Source organism: Penicillium pulvis (genome assembly GCF_028828015.1).
Source record: "Penicillium pulvis strain IBT 33274 chromosome Unknown contig_7_segment1_segment0, whole genome shotgun sequence".
In the NCBI taxonomy this organism is placed as follows: Eukaryota; Fungi; Ascomycota; class Eurotiomycetes; order Eurotiales; family Aspergillaceae; genus Penicillium; species Penicillium pulvis.
The window spans coordinates 237,163-252,074 of NW_026643079.1; the positions used below are offsets into that span (position 1 = coordinate 237,163).

Genomic DNA, 14,912 nt, shown 5'->3' on the forward strand with positions numbered 1-14,912 from the left:
TACATACGACCATAGGGTGTGGAGAACAGGGCTTCCCGTCCGCTCAGCCGTACTTAAGCCACACGTCGGTTAGTTAGTAGTATGGTGGGTGACCACATGCGAATCCTGACTGTTGTATGTTTTTGCTTTTGTGAACCTTTGGTATGGATAGCTACATGAGCGATTTGACAACCATGACAAGGTTGATATTTAAATCTCACCAGATTGGTTATTCTTCAGTAAGAATTATTCGTGGCGATATTGTATTAAGGCGTATCAATTCGGTAACGCTCGTTATCGGAGCGTGCTCAACTCTACACCATTGAATCTCCTCTCATTCGCGTATTGCGATTTATTGATGCAAATTGACGATATCAGGTTGAAAAAATGGATACTTCTTGATCATAACTCGATCTAGCGAACTTCGAATTCTAGCGCCTATTGGGTGTTCCAATTCGAACTCAAGACCTAATAAGAAATGTTATCGACCATAAGGTGTTATTAAGGATATTTCGTAAATATTCTAGGCGGGAAATTAGCTTGGTGGACGGACGGAGTTAGTGATAAAGGGACCAAGACTCGCGTTCGGGGAGAGGCTACACTACTAGCTCTTATCTCGAAGCACTTAAAACAAATCTAGTTCTATTTTGTTGACCTCGGTTTATAGTTTAGCAGAATAACTTCAGAATTCACATGAGTTCGGGCGCGCAAGAGTAGGCCGATGATAGGTCCCCTCACTCGCCTAATTTTGAACATGCGAAGAAATTTAGGTGTCGTACGTGTGGCCAAGGGATGTTATATAGAGTATTAAGAGAATTGTTTGTGCGAAAAATATCTACCAATAACCTTGAACATGTTTTAACTATGTATATATCAAAGTATGGTGGTGTGGTGTGGTAAGTTGCGGATATACCACCTAGGCCTTTTGGCCAGTTTTTTCACTTGGCCGAACCTACCTACGCTGGCAGTACTTAGTCTGCCAATTAAAGCCAATTGATGGCCCGCATCCGAATTATAAAAAATGCCCCATCAATTCGTGGGAAGATCCGGTAACAACGCAATTTTTCGTCGGGTGGGCGCCTGCAATAGTACTGACTCATACAACGTAGAACGGGGAAATCCAGTTTAGATAGGGCATGGCATTGAACCAGCATACGGAATACGGTGGAAAATGTGTCTTCGTGTTTTCTTAGGATAGCAACCCCGTCGGTTGAGGGGCAATTTCATATATCATGCATGAATGGCGGGTCTTTTGGTTTTCGAAAGTTCTACTCTATGCAGGGTATATCAGCTCGGCCGCCGGACTCCGAAGAGCCCTCAAACCCCGGGTTACGCGTTATAGTCAGGCGGGTTCCGGGAGGACAATCAAGGCATTAAGCCGAAATTTTATGTTCAAGTTGTACGAACTACTCTAGTCAGGTGATCTTTTGACCGGGGTAAGGTAATCATTGGAGAATTCGCTCCTCTTTTTTCGCGAGCTCTTCTTCTCCCTGGGCTGTTATTTTTGAACCAACCATATGTGATGGCCCCTAATATCCCTGAGAAGTATGACCTCGTCACCCTTCTCGCTCGCATCGATCAGGCCACAATGAACACGATAACCGCCACCGAGAAGGAAGCCCCTACCAACCCGACCGTGGATAGCGGCGGTGAGGTTGAAAATCCCTCGCGCCCGAAGGGTGTGAGGTTCGCTGTTCTTTTCCTTTCAATTGTCGCTGGAGATTTCTTTGTTGGATATGTACGCAATATCATGTTTTCCCCTCCAACTGCCGCAACCCCGCCCGGCTGATTTACTGACTTTGGCCTCTTGGTGGGCATTCAGGACTCAAGTTGCGTGGCGACACTCACTTCTGTGATTTCAGACGAATTCGGCAGCCTGAATCAGATAGGGTGGTATGGAACTTCATAGTAGGTCTTTCCTACGGTTCCTAATTTTGTCGATCCAGCCCTCGATCGATGCTAATATGTACAAACCCTTAGTCTGCTAGCGTTTTGCTCCACTGTCCTCATCTATGGCCAGATATATTCTTTTTACTCTATGAAGCTTGCCTATATGGTATCCTTCTTCGTTTTCGTCATTGGCTCTACAGTAGCTGCATCGGCGCCTAATTCAACAGCATTCATAGTCGGACGTGCCTTGAGTGGTTTAGGATCAGCTGGCGTCTTTGCTGGTAGCAGCATGTAAGTCCTCACAAAGAACTCTCAATCGTACTCATGAGCTAAGTTTTATTCAAAGTATTGTCGCTAACACGACCTCGCTTAAACATCGACCGATTTACACTGCTGTGTCGGGCGGTATTGAGTGTATTGCACTAGCATTCGGCCCAGTAATCAGTGGTGCAGTGGCTCGATACTCGGAATGGAGAATCAGCTTCTATATCATAATTCCTGTGGGTGTTGCGGTCATTCTATCCGTGCTCTTTTTTGTCCAAAATATACAACGCCCGGAGCATGTCGATCTACCAAACAAGGAGAAGCTGAAAAAGCTAGATATTGTGGGATTCATAATCTTTGTCCCGTTGGCAATTTCTATCATCCTTGCTTTGGAATGGGCGGGAACAGAATATACATGGGATAACTGGAGAATCATCCTTCTTTGGGTCCTAGCTGGAGTTCTATTACTGGTATTCCTTGCGGTCGAATCCCGAAGTGGAGAGGATAGCATGTTCCCTTTGAAACTTATGTGTCAGCGGTCGGTCGCCCTTGGCGCTATGTTCACTTTTTGTAACTCCGCGGCCCTTTTTGTGACCGCCTATTATGTGAGTATGCTTCCTCTTGCCGTTCATAATCATCCATATAACTGGAACGCAAAAAGACTAATTGATTCACAAACAGCTGCCTATTTATTTCCAAGCAATCCGAAACGCCACTACCTTTGAATCAGGTCTTATGTACCTCCCTACTGCGGTCCCCTTCGCTCTCGCCATTCTTGCTGCAGGACCTTTAACCACAGCAATCGGTTATTATACTCCTATAATGGTCCTAGGTAGTGTTCTTATGGCCATCGCCACAGGCCTCTACACCACGTTTTCCCCGACTACTCCACCTACCGAGTGGGTCTCATATCAAATCCTATATGGGATCGGCGTTGGCCTAGCATTCCAACAGCCCTACACTGCTGTGCAAACAGTCCTTCCAGATTCTGCAGTCGCCACTGCACTAGTAGTTCTTAGTTTCACTCAAGAGCTTGGTGGAATCGTGGCTCTTTCGATCGCGCAGAACATGTTCACGAATCGACTGACACGCAATCTGACCAAGCAAGTGCCGGGTCTAGACCCAAAAACAGTCTTGGATAATGGTGCTCTGGGGATCAACAACATTATCCCTGATGAATATGCAATAGGTGTGAGAACTGCATACAATGATGCTATCGTTGATGTCTATTATCTGGCACTGTCCTTGACTTGCTTGACCATTGTTGGGGCAGTTTTCATTGAATGGAGGTCCGTCAAAGAAGAGCAGGTGGAGGATGACAAGAAACGAAAGGATCCAGTAAGAAAAGGACATGAGCAGACTCAAGAAGGGCTTGCTTTAAAGGATCAATTAGCCACCTAAAAAGCATGCGAGAAATACAGTTTCTGCCCGCATGTGCTTTAACTCGACTTGTCCATTACCAATTTGATATGTATTCAATACAAGGAGAAATACCAGTACTTCAGGGACAAATAGGCAACAAATGGGTACATACGGCGTTTCATTAGTATTGGATATGTCTATACCAAGCATACAAACAAGACGTCCATGCCTTCATGTTGATGTCCTGATTGGGACTAGTCATTTTCATCCTGCCACTATTTAGACTTCATCTTCGTAGATCCTTTTCACCTCCTTGTTGCTACTGAACATTACACTACGTACCATATTGTATTGATTCCATTCATTTGGCAAACTTCAACTAGTGAAGCATGTATTATGTAAGATGGAGGGGGAATAGTACCACATCAGTGACCCGGTTTACAGACCAAGCAAGATAGGACAAGGTCTCAATGTATGTGGATGTCATCATTTATCTCCACCTTTTGCTCTTTCTTCTGCAACGGTGGTGTCCCAGTATTGCTTGTTAATTGACCGTTTTATGATAATTAAGATTGCAGAGCCAAGCGAATGACACAAATGCTCTGAGTAAATCATGATACTAAGAGGCTATGGTGTCAGAGCATCCACCAAGTCTCGTACATCTGATACGTTATCAAGACCTTTGCACAGTTCAATCAATCTGCAGAGCTTTGCCCCGGATAAAGGAACTGCAGAATATGGCACGCACTTCCAGAACTTTGCGTTCAGATCATCACAAGTCATGCGATTAAGGGTAAGTTCTTTAACAAAAGGAGCGGTTTGTCGGAGGGATTTTCCATTTTGAAGATGTACTCTAACTGAGAAACCCTCAGAATGTGAGATCGAATAATCATGGGTGATGACGATTTTCTTCATCAGCTCACGTTTGTCCGACCTATACCTTTTCCAATCTTCAAAGTCCGAAGGAAACACATTTCCGCTGATTTCAGCAGTCGAGATTGTATAAGGAGCGTTAAACAAGCATTTAGGCGTTGTCTGTGGGTTCCACTTCGCGAACTCTGGCTGTGTAGTAATTCTTGACCCCTCACTACCAATACAAGTAATGGCGGCTATATCCTTATAGTCGATCGCATGTTTGGTCATTATGTCGATAGTGCCCGTGATGAAAGAATGGGTGAACTTGCAAGAGGAGTAGGGCTTCATTGAAAGCCCATCAGGGTAATGCCACCGCGTTCCCAACCCATCAGTGAGTATGCTTGGATCTATACCAGCCCAGTGGATTTGCCGATGAATTCCCGCGCGAACCAGGCGGGATAAGATCTTCTGCTAAATGCATCAAGTCACATATCAGTAGGATGCTCTTAGTAACACTTGGCGATTTTCATCTCGCTAGTTCTTACTTCTTTTCCCAAACCTCGAGCGTGTTTCCCAGATACAACATCACTGGAAAGTAATAGCACTGCACGCCCTTAGACTAAAAAATGCAAGTCAAAGGCTGGTATATTTGAGTACATAATTTGCCATGGGACCCCAAGGCATGTATAACTACGAATTAGAAAAGCCTCACCGGAGAACGACATTCGCAAGCCATGCGCACTGAACTCTACAACGGACAACGTGGCACGTCACTTTTCACTTGCTGTGGTTCCTGGGGGCGAAAGGATGGCCTTCCTGTTATTAGATACACCGCCCCCGAGGTCTTGTTTTAGTATAGCGAATAGTGATTGCAGTAGAGAGTAAAAACCAAGGTAGAAAAGAAAAGAGATCGATCATCTTATTAAGAATCACGAATCCAGGGGCATAGATACAGTTGCAGTTCCAATCTTTTTCCCATTCCTGTTCAGCACAAGCACCTCTTGGCCCTCCTCCAGGGCCACTGGATTAACAAGAATAATCTTTGCATGAGTTGTTTCTCCCGGTTTGATCTTATCAGCATCCCCTGTCGGTTGCACACGGCCTGATAGCGAGGCGGTACGGATCTGCAATCTTATCGAAGAGTTCTTAACAATAGTAGCACCGCCGTCCTCCTGGTCGAAGAGGTGCACACTAGCTTCAAAGCTCTGGTATGCTTTTATAGATCCAGGAGTGGCCATTACCTGACCGCGCTCGACATCTTCGCGCTTTATTCCCCTGAGCAACACCCCGACTTGATCACCAGCGGTAGCGGTGACTTGACCCTGAACCTTATTGAAATTTTCGACATCTGCACAAACCGAACGAAAGGAACGATAACCAACGATCTCGACTTCGTCTCCCATCTTCACAGAACCACGTTCCACTTTCCCAGTAACAGAGACTCCACGGCCACTTATAGCAAAAGCATCCTCGATGGGCAGGAGGAAATCGGCTACACGTATGAATCAGATCAACATGGTCTTCGGAAATGTATGAACGATTTACCTTGCGTGGAAGCAGCCAGAATACTCGTCATCACACAGACATAATGGAAAAGCTTCATGATTGCAAATTTGAGCAGTATATTTTGGTGGATAGGCGATAAGACGTGAAGAATTTACAACGAAGAATGGGAGCAGTCTGCATAGACAAGGTGAGGTGAAAGGGCATGGTATTTATAATATACCGGCGGACGAAATTGATCGAGATCGGCGCCCTTGCATGCCGAGGACGTCATCTCACAGTCCTCGATCGACAGGGACATTTTCTTGTGTAGACATACACATGATAGTGCTTTTTTATCTGGGGGCTCAATCTGTAAAAGGGAGATTAGTCACCTTCGGTGATATAGCGAAAATTGATAGAAATTATATCTAGGCAATTGTTTTGAGGAGCAAAACCGAGGTAACGCATGTGTGGTGGTAAAACTTATTTGCAATATTACTGTGCGAAGAGATTATCGATCGAGGATTAAGTGGACCCTACCGCTTCATTCCGCAGTGAGAAATTTCGAAAACGATGCAGCGGACCAATTGGCCGAACCTACACAAGATTATATGACTCTTTGCCCAGGAAACGCATTTACCGGCTAACAAGATACGGATGGCTCAGCATCGATGGAGACCAGCCCCCTTGCATATGTCTGTATATATGACGAGAACCCGGGTGGACTGTAGTGGCTTTCGATAGTTCATTGATCGACAGATTTGCCGATCGATTTGTGTCGATCCCCGCACCAAAGCAGGTTTCTTAGTTTCGGAAAACCTCGGTGTCCCAGATGCGATCTCCAATAACCTCCACCACCCAGTTATAAGACGCCTCGGGCGATCTTCATCACAATCCAATTGTTTCCAATGTTGATTATCGCAGTGAATAAAAGGACGGCCTTGTTTTATGATCCATCTCGGAACGGGTCTGATTGCTCGGTAAATCGCGGGGTGGAGAGTCTGGATTGCCTGCGAATATACAGTACATCAAAGAGGAATAAAGATTATTCGGACTACGATGAAGCGTGCAGCAGCACGTTCATCCTAACTGGAATCTTGCAGCCGCCAACCCTTGCGTCGGAGGAGTCATTTTCGCGGTATGACACATTGGCGCGGCACTACTTAAGGCCGAGAACACCCTTCAAATGATTTTCAACTTGATCTCTGCGTCTGTGCTGTACCTTCCAAAGATTAACTGGGGTCCTCGCACTTCCTGCTCGCAACGTCAGCTGGGCTATTGTTACTCCACTAAGTTTTCTAGCAAAGTCATCATGACTGGCTCTGCTCTTGCTATTGCCCACCATACCTGGGAATCTATCCTTGACCAGAAGATCGATGTCCTCAAATGCGCTGTCACCACCAATGATCCCTTCGACATTGCCTACGTCCTGAACCAGGATTTTCACGCTGTCTATTGCGCACTCACCCTTCTCACCCCACTCGATTACTGGCCGCAAATTAGCCACGGATAGGGCGCAGTCGGTTCTAAATGCAGCCTGAGCTCCAAAATGGCGTTGAATCTGACCTTGTAGTGAGTGAGGGTGATATGGGTGAAGTTTGGAGACTGTGGAGGTAGAGATGAGAAGTGGGTGCGGATTCTCACCTAGATCATCCACACTCCCAATATAGTTAGACACACCAGGGCTTCACTTCTACTCATGTCGACCAATGATTCAAGTACTTGATGTTATTGCGGTGAATACTCTAACTTGAAAGCCCCATCTTCCTCTCTTTCAACACGACATCCAGCCCCTTTTGCACAACCAACCAACCCGGTAACCGTTGATAACGATTTGGATCGACGATCTCAACCTCAAACCGTCGAAAGATCTCCGGGACAAACTTATTAATCTCGAGCATGGCGATATTTTTACCAATGCACACCCGCGGCCCACCCCCAAACGTAAAAAACGAGTTATCCATATTCCTGCGCTTCTCGGGGCTGGCTTCCGCCCATCGTTCAGGTCTGAATTCGCTTGCCGCGGGACCAAAGACTTCCTCATCCCGATGAACGGTCCATGCGTTGCACCCAACCACGGTGCCCTCGGGTAGATACTGCCCACACAGCGTCAGACCACCCTCTGGAACATCCCGTGGAATTATCTGTCCTAGTGCTGGACATAATCGCAGACACTCTTTCACAAAGTCCTGAAAGTACGGCATCTTGTGACTTTCGGCCCATGTCACGGGGAGGTCGGCATCCTCTGCATTCCGCTCCTGTAATACCGTTCGCAGTTCAGAAATGAATCTTTCCTTGCTCCCAGGATGCGTGAGAAGTCGGTAGATAATCTCTCGCAGTGCGATAGCAGTTGTATCTGAGCCAGCACCAACGTTTGTGTTCGTATACATTGCCAATTGGCCATCCGTCATAATACCAGGGTACTTCTCGCGGGCTTGGAGGAAGCGACTCAGGAAGTCTGGTCGAGATTTATCTTTTGAGGTAATATGTTCGCCGATCTGGGCCACGGTAAACTTCATCTGGGCATTAGTTTTGCGTAATTTCCGTAAGATATGTCCGAAGCCTTTGAGACGGAGATACTCGTCCAGCAGTGGGATTTGGCCGATCTGCTCAAAGGTCAGTGAGGTTCGCTATGGAAGGGCAAAGCACATACAATACCAATGTAGTCCATTGCTCGTCCGGTATGGTACATCATGTCGTTCAGGTCTTTTCCAGATTCGAGGAATCCAAATCGTTTGCTAAAGGTGAGTTCGCCACTATCCAGGTTTAGCTGCCACCCAATATTTCACAAAGGAGATGGTAAGTTTTACTGACATGATATCAAAGGCATACATCTGCAGCCAGTCTGATAACGGACATTCTTTGCCCGTCTTGACGAAACGCTCCGTGACCTCTCGTACAAATGTACGCGTTGTTGAATCCACAAGTGGCTCGTATTCTACCAGCGTACTCAGTGCATAGGCGTTGGCTACGGGTCGTCGCAGCTTGGAATGCCAGTCCTCATCTCGAGTTGACGAAAGGGTACCCAAGACATTTCCATGCTCGGTGGTGACTTGCTGGGAGATGTACAACCGACTCTATCGATGCCATTAAAATCAATCCGATTCAATAATATTAGCAAGGATAATTACCTTCTTTAGGACAGGCTTCCATCCATAGATGACACGAATTGCCTCTGGATCCGAAACCGAGACAGTGTTTGGTCCCAGGCGTAGCAGAGGACTGTTGTATCTCTCATGCATCTGGCGCTCTGTAAGTCCTTTTCGTCGGGTATAATGCACTAAAAGCCAGATGTCTGATATCGAGGCCCAGAAGGGACCAGGAATCTTGGACAATCCATGCCCGTATTTGTTGTAGAGGAGACGGAATGCGATTGGGGCAAGGACAAGGAAGATCCAATTCTCCCGCAGCAAAAGATAGGCTTGCGTTAAAAGACCCATGTTGGATACAGCCTGTTCACTTATTGGGATGTCAATGAAGCAATAATTGGCAATTTAATGGCAAATTCCTCATATTTTAATACCTTCACATGTGCATAGTCGTACATAACTTGATGCGCATAAATATCTATTCAATTCATTACATCTCCGCTCGAATGGACGTTGGGTCAACTGTTCCTAATGCGGGGGAAACGTCCGAAGTATTTTCCGAACGGAATGAATACGGCATCAATTCCTTGTTTTCAATTCCGAATGCCGAGAGGGGTGCGACCGGAACAATCGTTACGTCACTTCTAGTACTCAGTAATCCAATAGGAGGAGACGTTCTTAGTGTGGAGTGATCATCGGAGTAAACCCGGTATCAGGCAAATGATTGAATAGAGCAGATTTATGCAACACAAAGACTTGAAAATACAGATAGAATGATGGGATAGCATAAAATAAATTATTGTAGTAATGCAAAAGTACCACAATCCAAATCACGGTAACTATCTGCTAAGCCTCTGAGAAATTGCACATCGTTACGGACAATTTGTCCCTGCGCAGGATGAGCAGTTGATACATTCCCTGGCCCGGCCTCATTGGCCTCGTCATTCCTAGGCGAGCTGGCTGCTGTGTGTTGACTACCCCCTGGGCTATGGGAATCGTTATCAGGTTGCAACGATTCTGTTCGTTCGTTATTGGCCGGGGCCCCTCCAGTAGGATTAATAATGGACTGAATCGCTGCACGCGCCCGGCTGGCAGAACTTAGCGTCTTTGATAGATCCTCTAGCACTTGATCGGCAATCCGAAATGCTTCCAAGGCAGTCTCGTGGTCCGCTTTGAGGGCTGGATCCTGCAGTGCAGACATAAGATGGTACATGCATTCAACAAGGGAGGTGATGAAAAAGAAGCCGGATGGTCGCACTCGTCCACATGCCCAAATGTAGAGGGCGATGGCTTCGATGGTATCATGTGCGACCAGGGCGCAAAAATGCTTCATATCGCTGTTTCCTTGGCATGGCCATAGTGGATTTTGGCGAATGATCATCCGTGAGAGATTGATTCGCTGCATGAGTTAGTCGCTTTTTAAGTATGTATGTATTCTAGTCCAGACTTACCACGAACATCGCTAGACGGCGACGAATCTGAGGCTCCGCTTCATTCTGTGCTAGGTACGTAGAGACCAGATGATCTGTACTCCAGCTGAGCTGAGATGGCAAATGTCGTCGGATGAGAAGAATTCGAGCATCAGCCAATTCGATCTCGTCACAGTCCACTTGACTGGCAGCAGACGCTGCAAATAACGTATCCCAGATATATCCCCATGTACGACCAAGATCAATCAATGCCTGCACATAGTCTCCATCCTTCGATGAGTCGGTAGAGTCCATCGCCGCCATATTCCGTCTGGGTTTAAATTCATCAACTGCGACATCGCGATCGTGGATTGTGTACGGCATCCCACTCCGCTGTGAGATGCGCCTATCAAGAAAGTAGATGGTCCACCATAATCGCTTTCGGGCATTGACTTGCTCTGCCGAGCAAGCTGCCCACACAGACTGATCATTAAGCCGGGAAAACATGGCCATTTGGATGGCCGTTCGAATTGCCTGTGCAGCGGGTTGAATCAGTTCGGAATGAAGTAGGTATAATGTGGAAAGCGTATGATAGCAGATAAAGTCCAGGTTGGAACCCCGGAGAGAGGAGAAGTGCTGCAGAAGCTTTCTACCTCGCATGTATATCGTCCACCCCGGTCGCGTATCCTCGCTCTGCTCATCGGGATCCAGGGACTCGCCTATCATAAGAACGTTGCACAATACTGCCAGTAATATGTGATTGTCTTCATCGACATCAACAATAGTTGCGTGGTCAGAATAGCCGAGCAGATGTAATGCACTGAATACGCGCTTATTCAAATCCTCGCGATCCAAGAATGGGAAAAATGAGTCCATATCGCGGAAGTAGACATCAAGAAGATAGCGAACACGTCGTGGGCGGGGCAGTTCAAGGGGAAACGGCCTTGCCAATCGTGCTGCGCGGTCTAGTGGAGGCTGTTGAGAGGCTGATGGGACACGCATGGTGGCTCTCAATACCGCTAGCTGCGAGGCAATGGATACATTCGGGGGAACCTGGATGTCGCATTTGTACAGATCGGATTGGTTCTCCAAAGAGTGAGGGGAGTGGGAATCTGCAAGTAACACGCCAGATGAAACCTCGATTTCGGACCAGAGATCGGATGTTGGAGGAGATGTGTTTTTCTGGGTGACCTTTTGGATTTCTACCTCGAGCTGTGAGAGTCTCTCCCTCCATGAAAGAGCATTTTTGTCCCTGTTTGATGTATTGCGCAAAATATCAGTATCTTCTTTGTCTGGTTCACGGGTATTCGCTTGTCGAGTGCTGGTTGTTCTTTTGTTAAAAAAAGACTACTAACCGAGAATGAAGGGAGAAGACACTTGCCTGGAATCTCGCGCTTTCCCGGGACGCCTCCTGAGGCCATCCATCTTGGGCAGATACCGACATGGGACATCACGAGCGCTGCAGTTCAGACATGGCTCGTTTCCAGAGCACTTTGAAAACCATCAGTTGATTGTTCCAGTTCAGTTGATCCGGATACAAAGGGGTATTTCATCGTACTCGCACTTTCCGCCTTTGACAATCCTGGCTGTTCGTATCTCTTAGTCTAGGCATACTTGCTGCACATTTGGATAATGCCCGTACCATGCGCGTGGAATGTATTTGGCTCGACGATTCCGCTGGGTGTCCAATCTGTGACGATGAGGGGGCGTAGCGTCAGCCATGTTAGTAATGTCAAAAGTTGTGGAGAGAAGTGTTGTTTATGGTGGTTTGGTAGGTACTTGGAGATAACCTAAATAAGATAGTCTATTTCAAGCCCTCATGATGTGTATGCATGTAGCTAGCGTCTTCACTCTGAAATTGGAAGTGAGATGATTTTGATTCCGGTCTACATATCCGGAAGTGCGGGGAGAAAAGAAGGGGCGGTGGCCGAATATTCAAAATGCGGGGAAGCAGGTTTTACTAGTATGGCGTGGCTGGGGGCCCAGCACATCCTTGGTAACTTGATCAGAAGGGCCCGTAGGGTTACTGGTTATGAAGTATATCGATGAATAAATGAATATAAGCTCAATACTGTAGACTGTAAACTGGAAATTATGGAGATAGATATAATTTAGAGAGCCAAATGAATGAAATAGAGGTAGCTAGCAGATACTACATCAATAAGAGCTATTTTAGCCTCAGAAAGCCTCAGCGTTTACGAAGCTGGTGAGGATATCTTCCTCCTGGTTCAAGTACCACCTAAAGATAGTTAGTGCATGTTGCTAGCCTGTAGATGGATATAAAGTAGAACTTACGTAGGATCCACCTCTTCACCCTCCACAGGATTCAACTCATGGGACAGGAACCCATTGTTGAACCAAGCGTATTCGAGATCCGTGTCATTACACCGCGAAGTCCAGTCGAAATCTTCATATCTGTGTCTCCTTAACAGCTCAAAGTAATGCAGACGAGACCCGGGGTGGAAGGCATGGAGCCCCCCAGTGACTGTGCCGTTCTTGAACGAGCTCTGGCAATTATCACCCCAGACAGTCTTATCCAGCCAGGTTAGCATCTGCGACTGATATGACAAAGCCTTCCTGGGTTTGAGTTGGAAGGATGAGTAATTCTCCCGCTGCAGTTTCGTGATCATATCCGAGATGTAGAGCGTAATGCGCTCGATGGAGGTGATGAGACTGCCATGTCCAACCGGGCTCCCTGGGCCTAGATACACAAAGTAGTTGGGCATATCCTGGGCCAGAGCCGAGAGGTAACAGGCTGGATTCTTCTGCCATTCGTCCTGCAGGTTGATGCCCTTGTCTCCGATGATGGGCCATCTGGGGACAAATGAAGTATCAAATCCGGTGGCCGCGATAATCACATCAAATTCGCGCTCCGTCCCATCTGCAGAGCGAATTCCTTTCTCCGTGAAACGATCTAGCTCGCCCCAGACGACCTCGGTGTTGTTTTCACATAAGGCTTCGAGATAGCCAGCCCCGGGGGTAGGACGACGGCAACCCACTGCATATGACGGCAGCATCCGCTCAATCAAATCAGGTCGCTGCTCCAACTTAGACTTCATAGCCTTCTCGGTAAAGTCCCGGGCCCCTGCCTGGGCAGCAGTATCTCGAATGAAGAGAGGGAACCGAATGTTGAGTTCCTTCTCTACGTCCTTGCGATACTGTAGGTATTCCTTGGGGTTGGATGCCCATTTCTTCTTCTGCTCCTGGTCGAAAACAAGGTTTGTCTGGCCTGCGGGAATGAAGCGAGAGGCCATGTTTCCAGTGACCCAGGTCGGGTTCCGAAGATACACCGACATATGGCTGGCGACCTTCTGGACCGCAGCGGTCACTTGAATCCCGCTACTGCCATTGCCAATCACCGCCACGCGTTTCCCTCGCAGGCTCACGTCTGGGTTGTAATTTGCGCTGTGTGCCATCACCCCACGAAATTCCTCGCGTCCAGGGACATCAGGCCAACGCCAGTTGTTGAAGAAGCCACTAGCATTGATAAACACGTCGCACTCTTCCACAATATCCTCTCCGACTTCTCCCTCCGTTGTGCCATTGGCAGTGGAGACGACAGTCCGCCGGCCGTCTGTCCGTTTGCTGGTAACCTGCCATACCTGTTTATCGGCCAGCCAACGAGACTCGGTCACTTTTCGGTGTGTGTGGATGTATTTCGTCAGATGGAACTTGTCTGCTACGTCTTCCAGATACTCGAGAATCTCGGGAGCAGTAATGTAAAATGACGATGTTTTCGGGTTGGGGGCCCAAGTAAACTGTAATACATTAGAATAAATCATTGTAAACACCTAAGAACACATACCTGGTAATTATGCGCCGGAATATCACAGGCACACCCCGGATACCGGTTCTCGTACCATGTCCCGCCTATGCCAGCATTCTTTTCAAGAATCACCAGCTCGACATTTTTGAGTTGTTGCGTTTCAACTGCATGTGCCAATGACAGGCCACTGATGCCCGCTCCAACGACAATCACCTTTAATCGGCGGGGGTGGTTGAAAGGCAGTTTCGAGAGTTCGTATGCGACAGGGCATTTGGTGCGATAGGCCTCAGTGGATTCAATAGGTTTGACTGCGACCGGGGGGAGATCGGGGTGTCCCTGGCTTTTGCCATCGTGTTGGATTGCCATGGTTATTGGGGTTTTAGTGAATCAGATTTAGAAAGAATTTCTCAGGTCATTCCAAGGTTGAGAATAAGATCAGGTAGGTATGTTATTGGTTTTGCTACCCGGGGCTCAATTATATATAACCCAAGTATGTACTCTGCAACTACATCACCCCACCTTCTTAGCAGACAAACCAATTATCTCGCCATAATTCGGCTATTCTATCTAGTGGTTGTATTCAACACCGGGTCAACTCCGTTGATTGACTTGAATACCTGCAGTTGGAGATGTAGAGTTGTTCATTGTCGTTCCGCGGGGAGCTTTCTCGGAAAGATTTTAGACTAAGATACATTCCGGTTCCGAACACCTACACCACTCCAGGCATACTGCTCGGCTAATTTCATCGTAAAGCACATGCATGATTGTGTAGGACTCGGATGGAGTGCGAAAGATGTAGAGCGGGGTGACTTG

The 14,912-nt window shown here is 47.2% G+C and overlaps 6 protein-coding genes across 6 annotated transcripts; 2 read left to right on the forward strand and 4 right to left on the reverse strand.

The window, feature by feature from the left end:
- Positions 1–1,501: 1,501 nt before the first annotated feature.
- N7503_008023 (uncharacterized protein) lies at positions 1,502–3,534 on the forward strand (the record flags this gene model as incomplete). Its single annotated transcript, XM_057067570.1, has 5 exons — positions 1,502–1,717; positions 1,802–1,887; positions 1,960–2,160; positions 2,216–2,738; positions 2,815–3,534. 5 exons carry the CDS (start codon positions 1,502–1,504, stop codon positions 3,532–3,534), a joined length of 1,746 nt encoding a protein of 581 aa, XP_056918425.1.
- A 1,745-nt stretch (positions 3,535–5,279) lies between these two features.
- N7503_008024 (P-loop containing nucleoside triphosphate hydrolase protein) lies at positions 5,280–5,953 on the reverse strand (the record flags this gene model as incomplete). Its single annotated transcript, XM_057067571.1, has 2 exons — positions 5,280–5,842; positions 5,896–5,953. 2 exons carry the CDS (start codon positions 5,951–5,953, stop codon positions 5,280–5,282), a joined length of 621 nt encoding a protein of 206 aa, XP_056918426.1.
- A 1,068-nt stretch (positions 5,954–7,021) lies between these two features.
- Positions 7,022–7,348, forward strand: N7503_008025 (uncharacterized protein; the record flags this gene model as incomplete). Its single annotated transcript, XM_057067572.1, has 1 exon — positions 7,022–7,348. One exon carries the CDS (start codon positions 7,022–7,024, stop codon positions 7,346–7,348), a length of 327 nt encoding a protein of 108 aa, XP_056918427.1.
- Positions 7,349–7,580: 232 nt separating this feature from the next.
- Positions 7,581–9,275, reverse strand: N7503_008026 (cytochrome P450; the record flags this gene model as incomplete). Its single annotated transcript, XM_057067573.1, has 4 exons — positions 7,581–8,441; positions 8,489–8,591; positions 8,650–8,912; positions 8,967–9,275. The coding sequence occupies 4 exons, from the start codon at positions 9,273–9,275 to the stop codon at positions 7,581–7,583; spliced, it is 1,536 nt and encodes a 511-aa protein (XP_056918428.1).
- A 445-nt stretch (positions 9,276–9,720) lies between these two features.
- Positions 9,721–11,777, reverse strand: N7503_008027 (fungal specific transcription factor domain-containing protein; the record flags this gene model as incomplete). The annotated part of the gene is made up of 3 exons (XM_057067574.1): positions 9,721–10,323; positions 10,376–11,654; positions 11,689–11,777. 3 exons carry the CDS (start codon positions 11,775–11,777, stop codon positions 9,721–9,723), a joined length of 1,971 nt encoding a protein of 656 aa, XP_056918429.1.
- Positions 11,778–12,511: 734 nt separating this feature from the next.
- Positions 12,512–14,465, reverse strand: N7503_008028 (flavin-containing monooxygenase; the record flags this gene model as incomplete). Its single annotated transcript, XM_057067575.1, has 3 exons — positions 12,512–12,572; positions 12,629–14,091; positions 14,139–14,465. The coding sequence occupies 3 exons, from the start codon at positions 14,463–14,465 to the stop codon at positions 12,512–12,514; spliced, it is 1,851 nt and encodes a 616-aa protein (XP_056918430.1).
- Positions 14,466–14,912: the final 447 nt, after the last annotated feature.